This window comes from Barbus barbus (assembly GCF_936440315.1).
Source record: "Barbus barbus genome assembly, chromosome: 38".
NCBI lineage: Eukaryota > Metazoa > Chordata > Actinopteri > Cypriniformes > Cyprinidae > Barbus > Barbus barbus.
Genome location: NC_136716.1, coordinates 4190541 through 4210174, shown reverse-complemented (window position 1 = coordinate 4210174; position 19634 = coordinate 4190541). Strand labels below are relative to the sequence as shown.

The 19634-nt window shown below is 36.1% G+C and overlaps 2 protein-coding genes across 2 annotated transcripts in view; one reads left to right on the top strand and one right to left on the bottom strand.

Annotated features, from left to right (window-relative positions):
* The window catches only part of LOC306858118 (integrin alpha-3-like), a 38671-nt gene extending 34314 nt beyond the window's left edge, over positions 1-4357 (top strand). Inside the window, exons 25-26 of the mRNA XM_079398518.1 lie at positions 994-1153; positions 2842-4357. Of these exons, the coding sequence (XP_079254644.1) occupies positions 994-1104 (111 nt within the window). The 3' untranslated portion in view covers positions 1105-1153; positions 2842-4357. The remainder of the gene's footprint in view (positions 1-993; positions 1154-2841) is intronic.
* Positions 4358-4387: 30 nt separating this feature from the next.
* The window catches only part of LOC306857861 (angiotensin-converting enzyme-like), a 31776-nt gene continuing 16529 nt past the window's right edge, over positions 4388-19634 (bottom strand). The window contains exons 6-25 of the mRNA XM_079398098.1: positions 19243-19340; positions 18994-19166; positions 17916-18139; positions 17689-17833; positions 16095-16193; positions 15866-15988; positions 15539-15750; positions 14361-14497; positions 14130-14288; positions 13855-13942; positions 12980-13123; positions 12579-12770; positions 9843-9940; positions 9249-9421; positions 7562-7785; positions 7333-7477; positions 6055-6153; positions 5818-5940; positions 5504-5691; positions 4388-4912 (exon numbers count right to left, since the gene is read on the bottom strand). Coding sequence (XP_079254224.1) covers positions 4722-4912; positions 5504-5691; positions 5818-5940; positions 6055-6153; positions 7333-7477; positions 7562-7785; positions 9249-9421; positions 9843-9940; positions 12579-12770; positions 12980-13123; positions 13855-13942; positions 14130-14288; positions 14361-14497; positions 15539-15750; positions 15866-15988; positions 16095-16193; positions 17689-17833; positions 17916-18139; positions 18994-19166; positions 19243-19340 — 3035 coding nt within the window. The 3' untranslated portion in view covers positions 4388-4721. The remainder of the gene's footprint in view (positions 4913-5503; positions 5692-5817; positions 5941-6054; positions 6154-7332; positions 7478-7561; positions 7786-9248; positions 9422-9842; positions 9941-12578; positions 12771-12979; positions 13124-13854; positions 13943-14129; positions 14289-14360; positions 14498-15538; positions 15751-15865; positions 15989-16094; positions 16194-17688; positions 17834-17915; positions 18140-18993; positions 19167-19242; positions 19341-19634) is intronic.

Sequence of the window (19634 nt, the reverse complement as noted above, 5' to 3'; positions counted from 1 at the left end):
TCCAAAACAGTTAATATAGAAGTTCACTTCAGGAATTAACAAAGTTGCATCGATGAGTTTGAAGTACATTTTACAAAACAGAGCAAACAGAAAGAGAAAACGCAATCTATGGCTATTATTAGCTCCCTATATAAAGCATACGGACATAAAAAGGTTGTGCGAAAAGATACACAATCTTCCAGCCAAGGAAGCCTATAAAGTCCTTATGAACATTAACAATAATTTGTTATATATTTATATAATGTGATTTTATGGTAAAAATATGTAGGCTTGGGTTTATGTCCCCACCAATGTAAAAAGCAAACCTACACCCTTGAGATTAAGTATTTAATTGACTGGTTAATCAAAAAGGAGCACAAGCACATTATTTGAACAAATTATTATATTGTGATATACACTACCATTTAAGAGTTCGGGGTTGGAAAGATGTTTTAATGTTTATGAAAAGTCTCTTCTGCTCACCAAGGCTGCATTTATTTGATAAAAAATACAGTAAAATATTGTGAAATTATTACAGTTTTAAGTTTATTCCTGTGAAAAAATCTGAATTTTCAGCATCATTACTCCAGTCTTCAGTGTCACATGATCATTCAGAAATAATTCTAATATGCTGATTTGTTGCTCCAAAAAATAATGTGTTTTGAACAGACTGTTGAAAAGAACAGCATTTATTTGAAAATCCTTGCTGAATAAAACATCATTCTAATCCCAAACGTTTGAAAAGTACCATTACATAAAATTACTCATAGCGTGAAATTTAGATTTTGGTCACACTGCCCACTTTTAGGCACTTTTCCTAAAATATTTATTTTTAAACTAGAACTTAACTAGGGACGGTTTATAAACGCAAATGAAAGGACCGATTTAAACCACATGCTTGCAATCCATGAAATTCAATTTGACCCAGTGCAGCCTTGATGTGAAATGTCACTGGCTCTTGTTATTTAAATCAGTAATAAATGTCCCGCCTTGGGCTCCGGCCCTCCTCCACAGTGCGGTTTCTTCCGACGGGCCAGCAGGAGGGAGATGTATGAGGCCAAATCCCAGAAAGCAGAAATAAAGATCCAGCCCTCTGAGACAGAGAGGCTGACGGAGGAATTCTGAGCTTGCGGGGGCCCTCAGGCCGCTATGACAGCACTGTTAGGGCCCTTCGGTAAAGCAGACCCTGGAGATCGCTCTAGTTACCATACGCTTTTCACTTCGCAAATCTTTTTTCTGGCTTACCTCCGTAATTCCTTCCCTGCCAGAGTCAAATAACAATCTTTTTATTTCTCATTCTCTCTGTCTTGCTCAATAACCCTTAATATTCCCAGAGAAGTGCAGCTCAAATGGGAATCTCAATGCACTTTCTCCACTAATTAAATGTTTTTACATGTTTTGTGTACACTAATTTCAACTAATCCTAATTGAAGCATGAAGATTCTTTTTTTTCCCCCATTCTTTAATAATGTCTATGCATTTAAAGGGTTACTCCACGCCAAAATGAAAATTGTGTCGTTGAAAATAAAATGGGACAGTCACAAGCCTCCCGGTTTTCACCCAAAATATCTTCAATTGTGTTCCGAAGACGAACTAAGCTTTTACGGATTTGGAACGACTTGGGGATATGTGATTAATGACTAAATTTTAATTATGGGGTGGAGTAACCCTTTAAACAGTGCTTTAAGGAATAGTTCATCAAGAAAGGAACATTTGCCAGACATTTACTCACACTCAGGCCATCGAAGATGTAGGTGAGTTTGTTTCTTCATCAGAACAGATTTGGAGAAATTTAGCATTACATCACTTGCTCACCAGTGGATCCTGCAGTGAATGGGTGCCGTCAGAATGAGAGTCCAAACAGCTGATAAAAACATCACAATAATCCACATGAATTGAGTCCATCAATTAACGTTTAGTGAAGTGAAAAGCTGCGTGTTTGTAATAAACAAATCATCATCAAACCTACTAAAACATGAATCCTCCATCCATAATATTGCTTTATCGAGTGAAAAAGCCATTTCTCTGAATCAGGAGAGAAATATGCACGGATCAAGCAATGTTTAAAAGCCAAAACAAATATGTTAGTGGATTTTGATGTGAGAGGACAACAGGGAATGGACTTTTTCACTGGAGGAACCATTATTATAGATTATAATCAACGGTTTAATGTTAAAACTTGATTTGTTTCATTCTGACGGCACCCATTCACTGTGAGCAAGTGATGTAATGCTAAATTTCTCCAGATGTGTTCCCATGAAGAAACAAACTCATCTACATCTTGGATGGCTTGAGGGGGAGTACATTTTGAGCGGGTTTTCATTTCTGGGTGAACTATTCCTTCCAAGAAATAATTCACCCACAAATTAACATTCTGTCATCATTTACTTACCCTCTCGTCGTAGTATTTATTTTCTTCTGTCAATCCGAAAATGAGATGCACAATTTCCATGCAACTGTTTTTCAAGAAAAGTGGATTTAAATTAGTACTGCAAAGCTCCAAAAATTACAAAAAAGCATCATAAAAGAATCAAATTTTTCATCTGTATCGTAAAATTTGCTAGCAAACAGCTTTTCTCATTCGTCATTTGACCAATCACAATGCAGCAAGTTTGAACAAACAACATGAGAAAATGTAGCTGTAAAATTATCAAATGGCTTCAGAAGACTTGAAATATAGATCACATGTCATATGAACTCCTTTTATGATGCTTTTATGGAGCTACAAGGTTGTCTTGAGGGTGAATAAATGCTAACATTTAAAATCGTATTACTTTTTTTTTACTGTTAAAGTTTCATTACAAAGCATATCCGTCACTCTTACCTGAAACGTTTCTTTGATTCTCTGTCTGTCTCGAGCAGTGCGGTTTCTTCAAAAGGACCGTTTACTACAGGATAATGCCAAAGTACCATGGAGTGAAAGTACGCAAAGAGGAACGATATAACTTGGCCTTTCAGCCGGAGCAAGAACTGAGCAAGAAACTCTGGGTCACCAACTGGACAGAAATGCATGATTATTACTACTGACCTCTTCACCTCTCTCCGTCCAGAGCCAGGGGAGCGTGATGATTGGAGGACATTTTTTTATTAACCCCGTCTCAACTCAACAGACACTGGACACTGGCGTTTAGAGCCGCCACTCACGCAGTGAGAAACTTTTGAAATGTTTGTTGGTCTGTGTGCAATATCATGATTTGAAGACCATTAAACTGCTTTCAACGAAGCCAGAGTATTGTCTGAGATATCCTTGACTTAGCAACTGATTTATTGTCCTAGTTTCATATCATGTAAATATGCTTTGTGTGCTTCATTGCATTTTAAAATTCATTGCATTGTAATATTTTTTTTTTTTTAATGTCCCTATAATAGTTCCCCTTTCCAGAGCCTTGGGGCATTTTACTCATTGAGATAAGGAGATCTTTTCCATCATGCTATAACTGATCTGAAACCAGTTCTGATCAAACAGCACTGAGGAAATAGACTTGATTTTCAAGTTCCAGTTGCTTTGTCTTTGGATGCTAAATTTTTAACTGTAAGAACTGCTCAATTTTGTTTCCAGCTACTTCCTCCCATGGAGCAAGACTACAGTGTTTAAGTTTAAGTAAAATGTTTGCCCAAACCATCATGTTCCTGTCAGCATTAGTTGGGTGGATCTCTTGAAGTTGGGTCTATATATAAGCTTAATTTGGGACTTTTTTTACAGTGTGAAGCAATTTTACGACAATTATGCACAATTCAATTCTCATTACTGCAATGCGAAAAAAATAAAATAATCATTTGTATTATGAGCAAAAATCAAAGCTGATGTGGTCAATAAAATATATAGCCCTGCCCCAAAGTAGGTTTTTTATTTTGTGGTGTAATATGAAGCAAGTCACTCTGTTCTTGTCAATTTCAGATTTTTAAATTAATGTCTTAATTTTTGTTTTACCCTCTACTCAAATAGTATTGTATTGACCCTTTTTTTTTTGTGCAGAACAGCAGCTACTAGAAACTACTGAGTTGGTGCGATTAATGATACACGTGAAGAATATTAATTTTATGCTTGAACAAATGCTATAATTTCTATAAAAAAGATGTACATGTATTGCCAAGCCACAAGGATTGTTGCAGGTTTCAGATCAGTCCACTTTCAGTAATGGGAATACTCAAAATGTTCACATGGTATAATGGTTAATTGATTGAAGAAGTTTAATATTTTAGTGAAATTTAATATAATCAAGTGGTGGATTAGAGTGGATTGTCAGAAACAAGCCCACATTGGTTGACTCGTTTAGTTATTAGAGGGAGTTGGATACTAAACCACTAGATTCTGAGCAAATGCTTGTATACCTCAGACCTGGGTATAGAGTTGAGAAAATATGCTGTATGCACACAGAAATAAAAAAAAAAAAAAAAAAACTTAATGGTCTGTAAGGTCTTTTTTTATATATATTGTACTGATATTAAAATGTTTAGTGCACTCAGACAATACACAAAGCCAGAATGTCTGTATAATTCTTTATATTCTATAAAGGTTTACCAGTAAAATCAATCAGAAATGCATACAGCTAAGACTATACAAATACTTGAAAACAGCAGTCAAATTTTTTTTTTTTTTTACAAATAAATTACAAGTCACCCTCATAGTCAAACAAATTTGACCAAAAAGAATAAATATACATTACATTCAAAAAGAGGTGGATTTTGTCAAAAAGTACTGACTGCATGGTAAAAATAGAATGTGTTCCTTTTTAAGGATTTTACTTAAGCTCCATCTGAGACATTGATTTGTCCTGTAAGCGTTTAGTCTTCCTGTACCTGTAGACTACATAGATGATGCCAAGCAGGAAGACGATGCTCAGAACCAGGAGAATCCACTGTCCTGCCACAGCGCCTGCTTCATCCACACTCAAACCCAGGAAACTGAATGCTTTCGGCTTCTCTTCCATCACTGAAGTGACGGAAACAAACAGGTGAGAAATGTGTGAGCACTTTACTAGTGTTAAAAAGTGCTATGGTTTGGATTTTTGTTATTGAAGGTAGTTTTACTTTTGTGCTTAACACATGATGTTGCTTAGCAGACAAGTAACTTCGAATTACAAAAAAAAGATTGTTTCTGAATAAATACAGTGCCCTCCAGAAGTATTGGAACAGTAAAGACAAAATTGCTCTGTTGGCTGTGGAGTCAAGACATTTGCAAATATGACTAAAAGATGAATATGAGACAAAACTACAGAACTTCACATTTTATTATTGGGTGATTCAACACATAGATATTTTACCAGCTAAGAAGTTCAGCACTTTTAGAGTTTCATCCCTCTATATTTGTAAATGTCTCGACTCCACAGCCAACAGAGCAATTTTGTCTTTACTGTTCCAATAATTTTGGAGGGCACTGTATATAATATAATTAACCTTATATATACACACTACAATAAACCTCAAATGAAGTTCCCAGCTGAAGCACATTTATTTTTCAATAAAACAGGAAATTGAGTGGTAAACCAACATTTGAGTGTCGATTCATGAACTGCAAGCTTACTTTTATAAGGCGTCCAATCGTACTCTGGCCATCCCAGGACGTCACCGTTCTTTTTGTTCTCCTTTTCAAGCCACTCGATGAGCGGTTGGAAATACTCCATCAGAGGCTGGACTGACATTTTGGGCTGGCCAGTAATCAAAGTCATGGCTTCGGGCCAAGGTTTACTGAAGCCCATCTTCATCACATCACTGAGGAGGAGGGAGTAGAGCTCTTTTACTCGCAAGCAAAAATGATGAGAATCTATAAAATCTTTCTGCTTTATTGCTCCTTTAGTGCTTGTAAAAGCTGGAAACAGTTCTCAGTGATTTACTGACCCCAGGAGTTTCCCTGCTGCTTTGGACTGGTAGATGTCACAGTTGTGGAGCGGAGCTGGCTGACCGGCGGCTTCACACAGGGCTTTGTGGAACTGGAACTGAATTACAAAACTCACAAAGTACCTTTTGGAGCCAAACCAAATAAACGGTCAATCCAAAGGCTTATTTGATTACATGAGTTGTGTAATATGATAGATGCACGATCTTTCCACATTAGTGATATATTTTATTGTCTACCTGACGTAGGGCACATTAGCTAGGATGTGGAACTTTGCACCAGGGTCGAAGTCTTCCTCAGTGCGCGGTACAGGTGGACACAATCCCTGGTACTTCATTCTGTTAGTATAAAATACACAAAGTCAGCTGTGGTATAACTGTTCATATTGCACAGCTTTGATGTTAATATAACTGATTAGCAAAAAACAGTATCTAGGGTGCAACAATCCACCGATATGGATCAATGCATCAGTTAAATGATGCATCGATGAAACACCTAAAAAAAAAATATATATATATATAGTATTTTTTAAGATTTATTTTCACACTCACATTTGATACATCTGCATTGTCTCTGAGCTGTCATTAAATATTTGAAAAGTTTAATCAACTTTTTTTATTTATTTTCTATATAAATGTATTTTTGGAAAATGGATGAAAATTAATGTTGGCTAATATTATTTTTTTTATGAACTGTATTATTATTGTTGTTATTATTATTATTATTTTGAGAGGTAGATTTTACTGTACAATAGTAATATATGTTATAATTTCTTCAAGCTAATCCGAACTTTTATTTTCAAGGGTTGTCCTGAAGACGTTAACGATAATGATTGCAGAAACGAATCTTTTCGAAGCTTCGAATCAATTAAATCAACATGATTCGCTGTTTGGAAGCGTTCGAAACACCACACCTGTGCAACTACTAACTACACAAACTGTGTAACTACAACAAAAACAGCTTTTACAAACCCAAAAACTAATTGAAATGATAATATATTTAAAATGCAATTAACAAATCATTACCATTAAATTAAATATGAAGAATGCGATCCATTGAAATTCTGAAACTTTTGAAACAGTTATGACGTAAAGAAGCATCGTTTAGGGACTTTGGTAGTTTGATACGTGCTCCGAACTACTGATTCGGAAAAAAAAAGATTTCTCAAAGGTTTCGAAGCAGTGCTTCAAACGCGCCCGTCACTATCTGAAGATGGTTTTGATGGTGAAATGCTGGTGAAGTGCCTCTCAGAGAAGGTCTGGAGATAAAGTTAATTTGTTGATGTCCTCATATTGTGAGACGGTAGAGGCTGAGAAGACACTAGCGTCACGTGTGACTTATTATTTAAATAGCAGTCTTTTGCGCTTTAATATTCACAGACAGTAGTCCATATCGCGCTTTGATTAAGTATACAGCCTTACTTTTTATTTATTTATCCGCATTTTGTCTGTCCACGTTTTCCTCATTACCTAAATCATAGTGCAACGTTGGTTTTTGATTAATGGAAAAAGGGTCACCTCAGGTTCCACCACTCTTTGTTGTACTCTGAGCTTGAGATTCTGCCATCAAACACCTTCCACCTCCACTGGTCCATTAGGTAACCAAAAGGCAGGAAGGCAATCTTATCCAAGGCAATGCTCATCAGGAAGTTGATGGTGCTTTCTACAGACCAATAAGACACTTAGGGTTTGAACTAGCACTTTCTGTGTTTTGTTGCAAGCTTCTTTGTAGATGTATGAGCCGTACCTTTATTGTCGTCCACCTTGTCCAGCAGGCCAATGCTCTGGAGGTGTATAGGTGTGGAAACGGACAGGGCCAGTACGTCACCGATGGCCTCGTGGAATCCAGGGTTGGCGCCATCGCGGAAAGAGATGGGTTGATCCTTATACTGCAGGAAGTACTGAATGTGGCCCATCTCATGATGCACAGTGATGAGGTCGTCCATGGTCACCACCGTGCACTGCTTGATCCTTGAGATGGTAAGAGGAAGTTAACAGTGAGGTTCAAAAGATAACACGTGGAAAGGAAAAGGCTAAACAGGCTTTATAGCCCTTGCATCCTCCCTTTATAAAAATTAACAAAAGGAGTGGTTGAAATTAGGGTTTGTTTGGCCAGGGAGACATATTAGGACAGTTCATGAGAAATAGGCTCAGTCCAAAACGAACGTGCTGCCTTGTTGTGTACTGTCTATAGGAAGCACAGTGACAGAATTAAGAAAAAAACAAACACTCTACTATACTGTTTATGTTAAAAATATATTTGAATTTTTCCAATTTTATGCTTTAAAACAATATACATAAGTGTGAACTGAATGTAATGCTTTAGTGTCACTTCTAGTGAAACTTGTATGCCATTTAATTTGTAATTACTTATTTGTAATTAAGCTGCAGTTTACTATATTTAAAACACACTAACTTTAAATATCAAATAACACTAAAGTTAAATTTATAATCAAGTATGGTCCGGTAGTATGTTAATTAACACATCCAAATAAGTGTACTTTAAAGCATAAACATAACTCATAAATGTGTACTCTCTTTCAGTGACCTTTAATTTCATTAATATTATTTGCAAGTACAGTTTTAAAAAATATATATAATTTTATAATTTGAAGTACACTATAAATGGACATTCAATATCCATGTTTAGATCCATTTTAACAATTCTGCTACTTTGGATAGATTTTTGGACAAACTTCACATCATTTTTTTACAAAGTTTCACATCCTTTGTTTTTAAAGTGCCCCTATTATGGGTTATGAAAGTTCATATTTTGGTTTTGGGAGTCCCCAATAACAGGTTGACATGCCTGCAAGGTCAAAAAACACTTTCATTGTCTTATAATATGCATTTATTTTTAACTTATTTGCTCAAGGACTCCTAAATGATTTGCTGAACGACTCATTTTTCTAAACCCCTCCTTTGCGTGCCGCTAATCTTTGGTGATTGGTCCAATTGGTCTCATTTTCATTTCATCTTGCCTGTACTGCCTGGTAAAGCAGTGTTTGTGAGCGCAGTGCTGCTTTGTGTACAGTGTTACCGGGAAACCGCTATTTTTACTGCTCCAAAAGAGGCATCTAGTGGCAAAGAATGAATTTGCATTTTCATTCAGACCAACGCGAAAAGACCAACAAGTGGGCGGCCAATATGCTAATGTTTCATGTTGACGTCAACATGAAACGGCTTGGGATTCATATTAAAAACAACTTGTTTCAATGATTCAGAGTCGCCTCTTTCTTTCGATAGACAATAACTTTCTACACAGTGCACTTTCAAATTTAAAACTTGGCAGGATGTTTTCATTCACTTAGAGCTGTGTTACACACTGCATGAAAGGTCATTTTCAAAAATCCATAATAGGGGCACTTTAAGGTAATATATCAAACCTCTTCTGCCCTAGGATGGATCATCTTACTGTGATATGAGGCTTGTACCTGAAGTCTTTGCGGTTGTAGAAGTCCCAAGCAGAAGCATGGCAGATCACTTTACGTCCATCTCTTGGCTTTTCCAGCATGGACTTGTTCCAGAACTCTGGAGGCATGGGCAGAAGGCCTATAGAAGTGAAGAACCGGTCTGATTCCTCGAACATCCGCTTGGCGTCCCAACCCTGAAGAACCAAAGAGCACCTCACAACCATGCAGACATTTTACAGGTATGAGTGCAATTTATGTCCTTCATATGCCATTGTATAAAGCCTTCACCAAACAATATATCATTTACAACATACAACAAACATTTGTTTGCAGTGTTTGTATTTCAATAATCCAATGAGATTTTGAATGCACACAGAGGCATAAAATGCGTTTATCATACTTGTTTGCACTCCATGCAAACAAAATGGTATTTGTTGCTATTTAGGCTTGGTGCAAACAGTATCTACCACTATTTACACTCAGTGTAAACAGCATCTACCTTCTTTGACACCTAATGCAAACAGCCACTGCTTTCAGAAAATGGGGCTTTTTCCAAGAAATCAGACTGTCGGAACAGAAATAGAGTAAAGAATGTATTTTTAGTTGTAATCTTACTTGAGCAATCATGGCTGGCGTGGCATCCACTTGTGTGGCATCAGGGTACGGAATGACAAGATCCATGATAGAAGACCACGTTTGGGCCCACATATTTCCTGAGAAAAACCGAGCAGAGAAGATCATCAGCCAACTGAAAGGCAGGATGTGAGAGATGTAGTATCTCTGACCAACGGCACTGGAGGAAACCACTGGGCTTGGAATTCCAAGCCATTTAATCTCCAGCCATGTGGAACCATTGCGTACAAACAAACACAAGTACACACAGTTTCCCACACGTGCAAATGTAGCCACTGATATGTACACACACACACAGTCACGCTTGATGATTTTGAAAGCACATTAAATCCTGTCGATTGCTTTGGAGTTGCCGCAAACAACTACAGAATATCAATGTAAACCCTCCACAAAAAAGAAAAAGTGGACAGTTTTTTTTTTTTGCTTAAAAAAAACATAATAGCCGGGCCATTTTCAGTGAATTTAATCATTTCAGTAAATTCAGCAATGAAAAACATTTCACACAGTGATAATATTTTTTTTCTTTGCAGAAATGATGCAGATTTTGTCTAGCTGTTCATGTTTAACCACTTCTGTGAAACTTTGGGTTTAAAGAGTTATGTAGGGCTGCATGGTTAGATTTTTTTTTTTGAAAATGTTCAAGTCAAATAATTTGCCCCCCCCCCCCCCAAAAAAAAACTATATGATTTTTTCTATAACACCCCTCCAATCCACCATTCTATTCTATTCTATTCTATTCTATTCTTAGTAGTAGTACACTACTAAAACCAAAAATATACTGATAATTCGTTAGACATATTGATAGGAATAATAATTAGAAATAAATAGGCATAATTAGTCAAAATCATCATCGTATGTGACGTTATGTTAAAGGAGACATATTATGCCACTTTTTACAATATGTAATATAAGTCTCTGGTGTCCCCAGAATGTGTCTGTGAAGTTTCAGCTCCCCACAGATCATTTATTATATTATTTTGAAACTGTCTATTTTGAGTGGAAGCAGAAACACGCTGTTTTTCGTGCCTGTCTCTTTAAATGCAAATGAGCTGCTGTTCCCCGCCCCCTTTTCCAGAATAGAGCTGCACCATTACAGCTCTTACCTGCTAAAAAAAAACATGTGTTCTGATTATCATGTTTATCACGCTGAAATCATGCGTTTTAAATCATATTTGTTTAAACTTCTGATATACGGTTTTCTGAGTGCACACATCCGAAGCACACGGACAGAAAGTGGCTGTCACAACATGTGAGAACTAAACTAAGTTCTCATTCACACACAAGTTTATATTAAAAACACACATGACTTACAAAGACAGTCGGTTATGTCAGTGAAGGTAAACAGCTGGGAAATAAATTGCATGTTTATTTTAGATCTGTGTGGCAGCAGCAATATACAGTGAATAATTCAGTAAATCCACTGCTCTCTTGTCTCCTCTGAGGCTGGAACTCTAAATACAGAATTATTAGGAACTCCAAAGGCAGAACAATTAGCATGTTTTGCTCAAAATTTCGCCATGGTGTTAGAACTGGTACACTGAAATTTACAGATTAAGGGGCAGTAATATTATAATGAGACCCCTTTGCAGCGTCACTAGGGGAGCGAAATCAGACGTGCTCGTTTTTTCAGACACTTGCAGACAAAGGCTTCCCAAAACAAAGTTACTGGGTTAATCTTTTTCATGTTTCCTTGGTTGGTAGATGACCTGGGGAGCTGATTATATATTTTCATGATATGTCACCTTAAAGGGGCGGACCTTCATGCTTACATTTTTCTAAAAATGTAACATTTTTGTATGATTCACATGATGATGAGCTGCTGTCAAACAAGACATTGAACGATACACTGGCTAAGATATTTTACAAAGCTTGTAATATTCCTGTTGTAAAAATGGCCCTGATTTGTGAAATGTATTTCTTTGCTGAATTTACTGAAATTAGCAAAATTTATCAAAGATCACTGAAAATGGCCGGGATATTATGTTGACCACAACTCCCGGATGGTTTACTATTTTCAGTGGAAATTTCGAAGTGCAGATCTAATATTGCTCTCAACACACTGCGTAGATTGTTAGTATTGAAACGTCAATAAATCAATTTTTTGACAATCAACTTAATTCTTGTACTGAGGTATTAAGTTCACAAAGTCTCATGCAAATCAAAAGGTTCTTCACATTGTGACTGAATTACAGAAAGTAAATACTGATGTTAAAAGTTAATTTTATCTGCATCTCAGTGCTTTATATGTGCTTTATAAAAATTCCCCACCCAGCGCTACCAAATCAGGTTTTGGCAAATTGGTGACCTATTCGTACATTTTCAGATGATCTGCTTACTTACTCCCCAGTGATAGTTATGTTAGGTGGACCGCTTGCTTTTTGTCTAAAATATAAATTGTAAATTTATGATTAATTATCATGAAAACGCCACCTTGTTTAAATAGATACAGTCCGTTTTCCAGTGAGATCGTGCTGATTTAGTCACAAAACACAAGTTTGGGATATAATCTGCTACAAAATTTCTGTTTATTGATTTTCTGTGTTGATTTTTATTTTAAAAACTGATTCTAATTCAAATTTCAATTCCCATGAAGTAAAAGCGAGACAATTTTTAAGTTCTGAGTATAGATAACAGTAACATGTATATCATGTCTTTGGTTTACTAACCAAAGCATCTTAAAAAATAATTTTATTACACTATGCATATTTCATCTCTCACCGAGCAGATGAGCTGGAATTGGTCCTTTAAGGTTGATTCGTTCTGGTCCGTATTTTTTGTGCAGTGCCCTGCGCACATAGGCATGAACGTTGAGGTAGAGCGGTTCTAGATCTTTCCACAAGGCCTCCAGATCCTCTTCAAAGGTGGGGGTCTCATACAGAGAACGCCAGAATGCCCCATTATCCGTGTGACCTGATATTAGATAAACAATCAACATTAGAGCTTCAATAAAAGCTCTCAGGAACTATCCATAATGTGAGTCGGTGTTTATTGCCACTTGGAATAAGTTTGTAAAATGTGGCCTGAAAATTGAATTCAGAAAGATATTCAATATTTTTCTTCGGCTGTCCCGCGTTGCAAGAGATAGTCATACCAAAAGTGCTTTATTTTCAGGCACTTACCGTTGCTCTTTGCAGCTAAGTTGGCAAGCTCCACATATCTCTTGTAGCTATTGCGGAGCTCTCTGCCCGAGGCATTACGCCAAGCCTGCCAGGCGAACAGCAGCTCATCGTAATCCCTGGACACGGCCATGATCTTATTCAGATCTGGAAAACAAAACACAAACACATCAAAAACAGCATAAGGGGTTATAAGTAATCAATTTGGCAGGCTGTGATATGAAAAACAGACTCTGTAAGCATTTTCATTGTTCAGTGTTCCACTACGAACAGTTTAGCATAACTAACAAAAGACAGAAAAGGCCACAGTGAGTTTTTGCACAGCGTGTGCATAACTTTTAAAGCATCAGAAAAAAAAATATAATAATTTCAAATCTTGTCTAAACGTGTTCACAATTTCAAAAGCCTCTTCTGTTCACCAAGGCTGCATTATTTGATCAAAAATCAAATAAAATATTATTCCACTTTAAAAGAACTGTTTTCAGTTTGAATATATTTTCAAGTATAATTTACCCCTGTTATGCAAGGATGAAATGTTAGCAGTCTTTTTCCTCTATTTAAAGTTGGTGAAAACACTGTTGTGGGCTATTTGGAAACACATAAACTATATTTCTCCCATTCACAACTATAGAACCCAGAAATGTGAAAAATGTCAATATGCTAATTTACTGCTCAATTTTCTATTCTATTATTATCCGTTTTTTTTTTTTTTTTTGGTTAATAAAAAGTTCAAAAGAACTGTGTTTATTTGATATATATTTTGTAACATTCTTTATTGTCACTTTTGATCATTTTAATGCATTCTTGTTAAATAATAATAATAATAAAACTTCACTCAAACTTGAACAGTATATAAAAATGAATAAAATTGAACTCACCTGGATCTAGAGGCAGACAAGTTGATGGATCCTTGCAGACTGTGGCTACACTGTACAGAGTCTCCATGGATGCTAGCAAATTAGTGTACTATGGACATGAAAAATGTATGAAGTCATAATGTAGTCTGTCAAAAAGCCCAAGTTCAGCTCTAACAAAAACAACTGTAGCCTGTTGTAAGCTACCACAGTCAACATTTAAATGACTCTTTTTGATCTTTCAGTATGTAAAATCTGTCTAGCTGTCGTTCTGTCTGTGATCTGTCTGTTTGTCTTACCTCTATAAGATCTTTTTCAGTAAGTGCAGCTCTCTCAATATCACTCAGTTTGGTCAGGATTCTCTTCACCGACTCATCCTGGAAGTCGCTTGTGTCGAACGTAAGGGCCTCTAGTCCATAGATCTTTGTGTGGTTGGCCAACTCCAAGTTTTTTTGCAGCTAAAGCCAAAAATTGCAGCATGAGACTGAGAATGAGTGGTGTTGTAGAATAGAGAGCAGGCCGGGCCTCACCATGATCTCCTTGTTGGCTTCAGTGATGTCAGTGTTGTAGGTCCAGACGGCCTCAGTGTAAGCTTTCCAGACCTCCTCCGCTGTGCTGTTGTATTCCTCTAAGAACTGCTTTGCCAGCACCTCATCTGTTATTTTACCTGAGGCGTTCAAGAAACATGAGAATGAGTTCTGCTCATTTTCTGAGAAGGCATTGTAGGCCTAATATACAAGGTAGCAGCATTTTACAATATCAAAAACAGAATCGGAAAAAATAAATCAAGGCTGATAAAAACAAAGTCATGTCTAACTTTCACTTCAAAGAGGAAAAAAGAAAATTGTCCCTATGATTAAAAAAAAGAAAAAAAAAGAAGAGTACTTAAGTTGTGCTTTAGAGTACTTATTAAATGCAAGAGTACTTAACGATGAAAGTTTAAGAGATTTATTGTCTAAATATGTTCCCTTAAACTAGTTTATTGTTCATTTACTACTATAATGGGTTTATCTCCCTCAAGGAAATTAATATTTGGTTATAGAAGTGCATGTTTGCAAAGGTTGCTTGAAAATGTGCTTTATTTTTGTAATTCAGCTATGTGATACTAAGGAAATAATTTGCTTTCAAACAATATATTAAGTGCAAACTGAATGTGATGTTGCTGTACGCTTAATTGCATATTAATTTCAATTCATTTAAAATGTGTGATAGTTTGAATTTAGTGCAGTTAGTTTAACTTGAGTTTATATTATCCAACACAACAAAATGTTAAAAATATTATTGAAACATAATGACTTAAATTGTACTTTTAATTAGTATAAATTTATTCATTAATATACTTAATTTACATTATTACAAAGTTCACTTATTAAGAACTTTAGTCATGAAAGTGTACACTCAATTACACTTAAGTGGCATTTTATTGAATTAATTTCAAATTATAAGTACATTTTTAAAAATATACTTTTAAGGTTTTAAGTACACTACATTCAGTACAATTAAGCACACTTCTTTTTCACAAGCTTAAAAAAACCTGGATTTGGCAGCTAAGAAACACAACATTTCCACCGGGTGCATATATGTGCAGGTCAGGGAGCATGATTGAATGTGTTATTTGTAACGTTTTATGTTATTTTCTTTATTTAATTAACTCATTTATGAAGCTAAACTGCCTGTCCTAATAAAAATAGTTTGCACATGTTCTTACCGATGTCTTCAGGGTAGCCTTCTGGTACTGGTGGCACCCAATTAAAATCAGGCCAGCCCAGCGTCTCTCCCGTTTTCGCGTTCTGTTCCTGCAGCCAGGTAGTAACTGGCTCAAAATAGCTCATCAGGGGGTTGGCGTCCATTTTTTCAGTGCCCAGAGCCTCTTGTAGTACTTCTGGCCAAGGCTTTGAAGAGCCAGCCTTCAAGACTTTCCTTCCAAACAGAATAAAGTTGCACTTAATCTCAATGTACAGACTTTCCATTCATCATGATGATACAGTGGTTTCATTCAAACCCCCAGCAGTCGCTCTTTAAACTCAATACATACTCTAAAACAGCTCCAGCCTCTCTTGATCTGTAGATATCGCATTTGTGCAGAGGTCCGGTGTGTCCAGCCGCCTGACATAATTTCTGATGGAACTGGAACTGCAGAATGAAGCTCACAAAGTATCTACGATAGGTTAAATGAGAGAAAATATTTATCGTTTCTGTGTACATCATAAGTTTTGATTACTGATTGCTAATTTAGCACGGGCAGCACATGGTGATAAGCCCACCTGATGTACGGTGTGTTTCCAGGAATGTGATATTTCGCTCCAGCATCAAAATGCTCCTCTGTGCGTCTGGTTGGTGGACAGATGCCTTGGTATTTTGTCCTAATAATAATTCAAGAAAGTACTGTTGATTTACATTTAAAGACAAATACCTTTCTTAGTTGACTGATGAAAAAACTCTTACCAAAATGCAAGGAGATTTAACCTGTATTTACACTACTTTTCAAAAGTTTGGGTTTGGTAAGATTTATTTTATTTTTTTATGTTTTAAAGAAGTGCCTCATTGTCAGCAAGGCTATATTAATTTCATCAATACAATAATAAATCATAATAATATGCTGATTTACAGCTCAAAACATTTATTATTATCACAGTTTAATATTGTTGTGGAATACATGATCTCTCTCTCTCTCTGTCTCTCTCTCTCTATACTGTACGTATATATATTCCAGGAATCATTAAGTAATAGAGTTAAATAAACAGCATTTGTTTAAAACAGATATATTTTGTCTTTACTGTCACTTTTGGTCAATTTAATATTTCCTTCCTGAATAAAAGTATTTATTCTTAAAATAAATACATAAAAATTTGACTGATCCCAAACATTGGAATGGTAGGGATTGTTATGGAAGCCCGTTTCCACCACTGAATAAAAAATTTAAAAGGTAATTACGACTTTTTTTCTCAGAATTGCGTGATACAAACTTGCAAGTTACAAAATCATAATTGCGGGACATAAAGTCGCAATTCTGAGAAATAAAGTCAGAACTGCGAGATATAAACACACAATTCTGTGAGTTTATATCTCGCAATTCTGACTTTTTCTTGCAATTCTGACTTTTTTTCTCAGAATTGTGAGATATAAACTATAACTATAAATATATAAATATAGATATAAATCGCAATTCTGAGAACATATCAGTCTTCTCTCTACCCTCAAAACTGGACTTTAACTCGCAATTGCGAGTTTATATCATGCAATTCTGAATTTCAATTCAGAATTTTTTTCAATTCTGAAAAAAAAATCGAAATAAATAATAAAATGAAAAATAAATATAATTGATGTCTCATAAAAAGGTAGGTTAACTAAGCATAACTATCATGACCTGTTTAATATTAAGCCACCAGTTGTGATAAAGAAGTGCACCTAATTGAATTAAATGTGTATGTGGTGAGTGGGGCGGGGCCGAGAGCCGTGGGAACGGAGCGAGGCCGGTGGAGTTAATGATAATGAGCGACACTCACCGGTCTCGAGTCCCACGGAGGAGCTCCGGAAGGATAAAAGGAGGAGTGACGACAGTGGAAGACGAGAGAGGACCAGGCCTGGATATTATTCTGTGTTTTGTGTGCGGCAGTCGTCCGTGAGGGGCTGCCGCTGTACTTTTACGTTTGTTTATTTTGATTATCAAATCTTTAAATGTTTGCCGGTTCCCGCCTCCTTCTTCCCGACCTACGAACTTTGTTACAGTGTGCTTGTAGTGTACTTCAAGTATATAAAAATATACAAGTAGAGGACAGGCATGCTATAATGGCGCAAACGATCGATTGCAGACCCCAGTGTTCCATTATGAGACCCTGTTTTGTTTTGTTTTTTTACCTGAGGTACCACCATTCTGCATTGTAACGTTCAGGCGGTGTTTGTCCACTAAACACACCCCAGCGCCACTGATCAATGAGGTATCCAAAAGGAAGGAAGGCGATCTTTTCCAAAGCCATCTTTAATAGGTAGTTGACGTCACTCTCTATAGAATTTCAAATACGTCATTATAATGTCATTATTTTGGGTTCACATGACGAGTATCATTCTGAATGTCTTTCACCTACCAGCATCATCGGTCAGTTGGTCCAGGAGACCGATGGTGTGGAGATGCTTGGGTGTGGACACAGACAGAGACAGCACATCCCCTATGGCCTCATGGAAGCCAGGATTGGCTCCACCTCTGAAGCTGACCGGCTGCTCTTTGTACTGGAGGTAATATTCCACATGGCCCATCTCGTGATGCACGGTGAAAAGCTGCTCCATAGTCACAGTGGTGCACTGTTTGATTCTGTCAAGGATCACACATTTTGCTATATTACTTAAGAATATCTTTGATGGTGATTTGTGTAATTCCCTGCCAATCCCCTCCTATATTACATTATAAATTGAAACAAAGCATTCATAGTTTGATGTGGTGCCATCAAATTATTCTGTTTATTTGATGATCCTGACCGATCTGACACTATGAAAGCTAATTTCTGCTACAGAATTAAAATAATAAATCAAATAAATAGTAATAACAAGAGAATAAATCGTCACTGTGACTATGTTTTGTAGAATTTTATACACGTCAGAATTGTGAATTTACATCCTGATATACAAGATATAAAGTCACATTTAGAAAAAAAAACATACAAATTGCTCAATTTAGAGGAAAAACTCAACAATTGATAACAAACTGAATTGCAAGATGTAAAAATGACCTTGCAATTCTACGTTTAAAAATTCAGAATTATCAGATGAAAGTTGCATAGTCACTTTTTTCTATTCTATGGCAGAAATAAGCTTTTATAAGACAGAGAACATTGACTATTGATGGAATGAGTTTGGGAAAATCAATATTCTATGTTTTTGCAGGACCAAACTAAATTATAATGTTTATAATTATAACATTTTTGAAATAACAACAACTTTTGATAAAGCTAAATTATACATTTTACAGTAATGCCTCATTAGGTAACATTAGATAATGCTAACATTATTTAAACTAACATGAAATAACAATGAGCAATACATTTGTTACTGTATTTGTTCATCTTAAAATTTGAAAAAACTGATAAAGAACAAGGATTGCTACTGTGCAACAATATGAGCTTGATTAACATTTGATTAATAGATTAGAGATGAATATGATTAACATACCTGAAGTCTTTGCGATTGTAGAAGTCCCAGGCAGAGGCATGACAGACGACATCCCTTCCGTCAGTGGGTTTCTCCAGCATGGCCTTGTCCCAAAACTCAGGAGGCATTTCGAGCAAACCCAGAGAGGTGAAGAACTCCTCAGCCACCCGGAACATGTGAGTAGCATTATAACCCTATAGGTACAAATCGCTTGATCAGTCTCTGGAGTGCTGAGGATATTATTCATTCATCAAGATATAGTTCACTTACTTTAGCAACCATGGTGTCTGTCACATCTACACTGGGCTTGTCAGGAAAAGGGATCATCATGTTGTAAATGTTGTTCCATGTTTGTGACCACATATTGCCTGAAACAGAAACCAAAAACAATGAGAACATATGATACAAAATTATCACAATGTAGAAAAAATGAAAAAGTGGTAACAGTTTACTTGAAGCCTGTATGTGAAATACATGAAATTGCATTATTATATTACAAAGTCAGATTTCTGTGATGTAACTTGCAATTTTGCCTATATATCTCAAGTGATATACTGTGTCTAATATCATGGTGGGAATTTATACCATTTTAACATCATTGGTAAAAAAATAAGGCTAAATGATAACACATTACAATGAGGTCTCATTACTTAATATTAGTT